Genomic DNA, 6,077 nt, shown 5'->3' with positions numbered 1-6,077 from the left:
CACACACACACACACACACACACACACACGCACACTCACACACAGGCAAGGACTTGAAAATGCACTCACGTTCTTCAACATGACCACTATCCTGTGGCATTTGGCCTGTGACTCATTTCTTTGCCTATATTTAAGAAATGCTCTGAGGTCTTGAAAATGTTTTATTTAATTTTATTTTTCGAATCAACTCACATTTAATTGCCATTAGTCAAAAGATGCACAACACTCATCTGGACCCCATTCAGACTGGAAAATGCCTTTTATTTGGATTGATCGAGTTCAGCTGTAACTTGAAAAAAGTAAGACAGTAAAGTACTTTTTGCATCAGCAGATGATAGCTGCTGTCGTTTAACCTCCATTCCCTCTCTTGAGGTAGCTAAATGAAGAAATCCACTTTAACTTGTAAGGGTATAATTCTTTAAAGCAAAACACCCACAGTTCCTCCATCACTCTCCCACAGTGTCAGGACTCTGAGTGAACCCTCTTTGACCCCTCTCTCCTGGTCCCACATGCATCAGCCTTGGCTTACTAGTTTCTTTTTTTGAGAAAAGACAAGTTGAATTTCAACTGCAACACACACGCAGTTACTAACAGAGGGGTTCTTTACATCTATCCCTTCTCTTGTAGGTCTTGGGTGATTGGTGCCATTGCTCTGCTGTGTCTGCTAGGTCTAACCTGGGCGTTCGGCCTCATGTACATCAACGAGAGCACTGTCATCATGGCCTACCTTTTCACCATCTTCAACTCTCTGCAGGGCATGTTCATCTTTATCTTCCACTGCATCCTCCAGAAAAAGGTGAGAAAGACAACACTGGAAACAGACTAAAGATGTTCAAACTAACCAGTTTGTGCTGATTTTATGGATACACGTTGGTTTTGGAAAAATTTGGATAAATTTCCTGCACTGCTCTTCTTTGTTGCCCTTCCTGCTGTGTAGCAGTATAATTTTCTCAGCATCGACGCTTACTGTGCAAGAGAAAATCTGCAGTCGAGCCGATATAAACAGCAACAAACACTGTGATTGTTTCCCACAGCTGGTGATCGAGTTACAACACTGTGCAGATTGCTTCACTTTGATCATGTTAATAAATAAATATTGCTCGAGGAAAAACTTTAAAATAAAGCATCTGAGTTTGATTGATTATTTGATTGATTGACTGGTTTTAAATTGAAATGTTGAAATAGAACAACAAAAAAATCAAAACATAAAAAGTAGTAAAAACACAGTCAATATGTACTTAACTTGCTCAAAAAAGAGTAGGAAAAAAATGATGGGAGTCTTTAAATCTTTTTTTTTTTTCAAAGTTGGACACAGGCCAGTACTCACATCTTCCTTTTACCCCTAAAAAATTTAACTGTTTTATGCTGATTTGGGGTTTAATCCTCCAAAAAATACTGCTGGAACTCGTGAGCACAAATTTGCCCCTTTTTAGATTTCAGTTATATTTAGCTTGGAGGAAGTGCCAAAACATCACGGCACATTTTTTTTTCAGGGTCTCCCACCCACTCCCAGCCAGAGCCTGGCAGCGATGAAGAGGAGCAGGATATAGAAAAGGAAATGCTTAATGCACGCTCATCTGGCTCCAGTCCTGCACAGAGTTTTAGGTGCTTTGACTTGTAAAACGTATGCGTGCGGCGTACTTAGGTATGTTTTGGGTTACGGGATCAGCTATCCGGAGTGGGGTCCTCGGAACGGTGCTGAGGTTTTCCTTGGCTGCAGCCCAACTACGGTTTCTCTCAAGATGCATGGATCGACTCAGCTCGCAGCTGTTCAAACAGAGCATGTGGCAATCCACGCCTGCCAGTCCAACAAGCTTGTTAAAAATCAATTACGCTCTTATTTGTTCTAACTTGATTGAGATCTAAGTGCAGATGCTCTGTGTGTACGAATGCATCAGATAGCTCTCCGAGGAATATGTCCATTTCAGATGAATGTGAGGTGGGTGTTGATGGAGGAAAGTTTATGAAGTTAATCTCCTAATGTCTGCCTTTTATGGGTTTAGTGTTTACTTGGGAAATGGGAGCGAAAACAGTGCTTGTTTTATCATGTTCTGTCAGACTGGAAGGTTAGGGGAGTACAATTGTCAGTTTTTCACACGTTCATTGAGCTGGTTGATTGTTCTGATTCATACCATAACCCCCCCCAGGTGCGCAAAGAGTATGGCAAGTGTCTGCGCACTCACTGCTGCAGCGGCAAAAGCGTGGAGACTTCCATCTCCTCCTCGAGTAAGACCACCACCTCTCGGACCCCGGGCCGCTACTCCACAGGCTCACAGGTGAGCTTACCTGCCTGCACACCAGGACGCTACAGCACAGCAGACTCTCAGGTGAGGCCAGAGCGTGCAGTGAGCGAGGGGGTTTGGGATTATTGCACTTCGCTTTCAACCTGTCTAAGGATCCAGACGCATTTATTTCAAATCTGAATGCCGTGGATCTGGTTTTGAAACGTGAACTGTTCAGTGTTGAAAGCAAGGTATCCCAAACCCAGACTCATACAGATTTCATTGCGGACATTCAGATATTCAGAGGAAAGATGACACTGATTAAAAATACCTCTTCCTTGCCTTTTTGTTTCTTGCTGGTCCTTGCTTTGTTTTTTTGTTTTTTTTCCTTTACTGCCTCTCCTGCACTAATTTGCCCTTATTTTGCACATCATAATTCCTATTTTCTTACCATAAATCCCCCCCACCCCTCGTCATCTTGTTTTGTCCTGTTCTTATTCATTTCTCTCATGGCCTTTCCCTGTCATTACTGCTTCTTCTTTTTGCCTTTTCCTACACCTTCTCTACCACTTTCCCTCCCTTTCCCCCCCTCCTTCCTCTTTTCTCCTGTGTACAGAGCCGCATCAGACGGATGTGGAACGACACCGTGAGGAAACAGGAGTCCTCCTTCATCACTGGAGACATCAACAGCTCTGCCACGCTCAACAGAGGTAACCATGGGATACCTACCCATTTGCATCCGCATCACTGTCACCATGTCTGCTTTATTAATAGCAAGAGGTGCGAGCAGCGTACGCTGTCATTTAGCAAAGAGGTGTGAGTCCAAACTGCTGATTATGGCATTGTGTTTTTGAAGAGTGGAAGATAAAGAGAATAGGGTTTAAAATTCACTTCATGCTTTTAATTCTGCTTCAAAGGGTGACTGTACAGAAAGGGAAAGAAAGAGAACAGACTCTTGTAGAAAGTAAAGCATGAGTCAGTTTGGAGAACTAAAAAATGGCACAAAAGCTGTAGGCTGAAATCTGCACCTAAGGATGAAGGATCCAAGGATTGCTTGAACCACTGGACAGATTTAATTAAACTTAAAAGTAATCTTCAGATGTACATCTACACCTGATTAACTTTTGTCGTCAACTTAGTTCAAGATGGCTGCCATAGGCAACTGACCCTGTGACTAAAATGTGGTTAATTTTACAGATATGGAGCTAAAATTTAATGTGGTAGAAGCTGAGATTTATCCTATTGCACAAGTCATTTTTATTAATTTTCTTTTTACATTTTGCCATTAACTATTTGGACTTATCCTTGTCTGTTTGCACAATATCTTGTGAATAAGTAGACAGATATTAAAGAAAATTTAATTAAATAATCATTGGATGCACCATTACAACTAATTACCTTTAGAGTTCAGTTTGATTTCAGATGGTTGCTGCAGCCTAATGAGCTTATAAAACACAAAAATGGCACGCAGGGGATTACCCTGCGCATCCGTCCTTGCCGACCGCGGCTTTTCCGGGTTTGCGTGACGTATGAGGTTAACATGAGGAATCAGGATTAAAGGATAACTTTAGGGTCTGTGGTTAACATGAGGTTAGGGGTTGGTGTTAACTTTAGGGTCCTTGGTTAGCATGAGGGATGTGGTTAACATGAGCGATCAAGGTTAATGGTTAACTTTAGAGTCTGTGGTCAAGATTAGGCTCTATAAGGCTAGTAGACGTTAAATTTAGGGTCTAAGATGGTTAGTTTTGCACAATTTTAGGCTTGTAAAAACACACCATCCTCCTCCGCCCCATCTCGTACAGAACATGATGATGCTTGGTCATGCATCAATACCTTGACGCTGGGGGCACGACAATGAGCTCAAGAGTCACAACATATAGGCCAAGTGCTACTCAATGTGTGAGATAAAGGTTTGGCAATAGTTGTTGGAATCAATAATCTCTCTTTAGCCAACTATCTCAAAAAACACTGGACCTATTTTAATGAAACTCTCAGAAAGCAACTGAATGGCCACCGCAGTTACTCAACCTTGGCCAGCACAAAATGGCTAAAATTTAGTTCAATTTACAAATAATAAGCAAACTTTAGCGTTAAAGTTTGTCATCCTCAACATATGCTTTTAGTTATAACACAAATTGCATAATCTCTTATTGTCACTTAAGATTGAGCATAACTACATTAACAAGGTTTGACCAAAATAGCTATATCTTCAACCTCATATCATAAGACATATTTTTAAGTTGTAAACCATTGCTTTTTATTTATTTTAGTTGTACTAATAATGATTTAAATGTGACATATTTAATGTAGTTGCAAACAGCTAGAAGTATGTGTGGTACAGTCAGGCATATTTCGCAACATTTTTCATCCATATGTCCAGTTCGGCTGAACTTATTCCATTCAAAAGTACTATAATTAGCAACCTTTTCAATGAGCGTTCAGCCTAAAGTATTTTTGCTGCCATCAGAGCTATCTATTTTCTTCACTCCGGAGTACAACGCTGTAATGGACTCTAGGAGAAGAATCTATAAGTACAGCTGTCTGAAGGCTAGTGTAATGAGGGCGTCGACACCCGAATAGCCAGACAGTTTGACACGCACACACTCACTGAAGGCACGCTGCCATTTGTTAGTCTCCGAGTTGAGGGGTGGCCCTCGCTTTCTTCAGGCCACTAATAAGCTGTTAGCATGACAGATGGATACTAAAGCAGGCACGGTGCAAGTCAGCGCTTGAATTATCACGCACTTAGTGAGGCAGGGCTTCGGAAACCCACACCTCTCTCTGCCCCCGCGCTTTCAAAGTGTTGCGCGCCGAGCTGCCTGGGCCAGTAGATTTTCAATTGACTAGATAGAGTGACAGCATGAATAACGAGATGCGGGGTTGCGCTGAACGGTTTCGGTTAATTGAAATTTGTTTTTGCTTGACGCGATCGCTCAGACCACACCAGAGCTACCTGTGAGAGGCACGGCAATGACGGTAACAGAAGTTGACAATGTTTCCTCGGAATTGTGGGAGTTTTTGCAAGTCCAAGACAGATGAGTAATGGCAGCAGCTGCTGACAATGACAGAATAAGACCACAAAAAGGTAGTCATTTTACTTAGGTGATATGGAAATGGGCTTATGCCAACACACATTAGGCTGCTGCGTACTGTATTGATTATTTCACAGGAAGAGACACAGCACAGCAAAAAATGACTCCCTGTGATGCACTAAAATTATTTGTTTATATGAGTGTTGTTTTAATTCACAAATTCAAACTCTCTCGCCTCAGGCTCTGAAAGCAGCCAAATCTTTTTTTTTTTTTTTTTGTTTAGTTTATTCAGAGAGTGATCAATTTTTTTAAACTCCTTTTGATGCTGCATCTGTGACAGCCATAATTCTGGGCCGGATGACAAGATTCCCTTCTTGGCCCATTTCTGCAGTAAAGACATAAGACGATGCTGTGAACTTGTTTTGAGGAACCGTGATTTGATTTTTTTATTTATTTATTTTTTGACTAGCAGCTCAACACCTCATAAAAACCTTCTGAAAGTTTTTTTATTTAACTTTGCTAACTACTCACTAAAAAAGTCTACTTCTTAGCAAATCAACACAAAAATCAATCTACATTTTGGCATGCATCTCGCAGTTTTAGTGCTGAACTTTTTTTGCACTTCTGAGAGAAATGATACATTTGTAGAAACATGGAGAACAAATGCTGTTTTTTATCAAGCTACAAACTCCCAAAGAAATTAGAGATATGTTTTCAAAATTACCGAAAAAATACCCATATTTTTTAATATCTAATTTTACTATTTGTAGTAGAAAACTACACCATTTGATATAATTCAGGATACACACATACACCACACACA

General features: G+C 40.8%; 1 protein-coding gene across 7 annotated transcripts in view; it reads left to right on the top strand.

The window, feature by feature from the left end:
- The window catches only part of adgrl3.1 (adhesion G protein-coupled receptor L3.1), a 131,931-nt gene that overhangs the window by 113,984 nt on the left and 11,870 nt on the right, over positions 1-6,077 (top strand). For 4 of the 7 annotated variants that reach the window (XM_014004870.1, XM_014004867.1, XM_014004871.1 and 1 more), the window contains 3 exons: positions 628-796; positions 2,148-2,327; positions 2,839-2,932. In XM_014004870.1, the coding sequence (XP_013860324.1) occupies positions 628-796; positions 2,148-2,327; positions 2,839-2,932 (443 nt within the window). The remainder of the gene's footprint in view (positions 1-627; positions 797-2,147; positions 2,328-2,838; positions 2,933-6,077) is intronic. The other 3 variants (XM_014004869.1, XM_014004872.1, XM_014004868.1) reach the window with 1 other exon arrangement.

Source organism: Austrofundulus limnaeus, unplaced genomic scaffold (genome assembly GCF_001266775.1).
Source record: "Austrofundulus limnaeus strain Quisiro unplaced genomic scaffold, Austrofundulus_limnaeus-1.0 Scaffold27, whole genome shotgun sequence".
Classification (NCBI taxonomy): Eukaryota; Metazoa; Chordata; class Actinopteri; order Cyprinodontiformes; family Rivulidae; genus Austrofundulus; species Austrofundulus limnaeus.
This window is presented reverse-complemented; position numbering and strand designations above follow the sequence as displayed.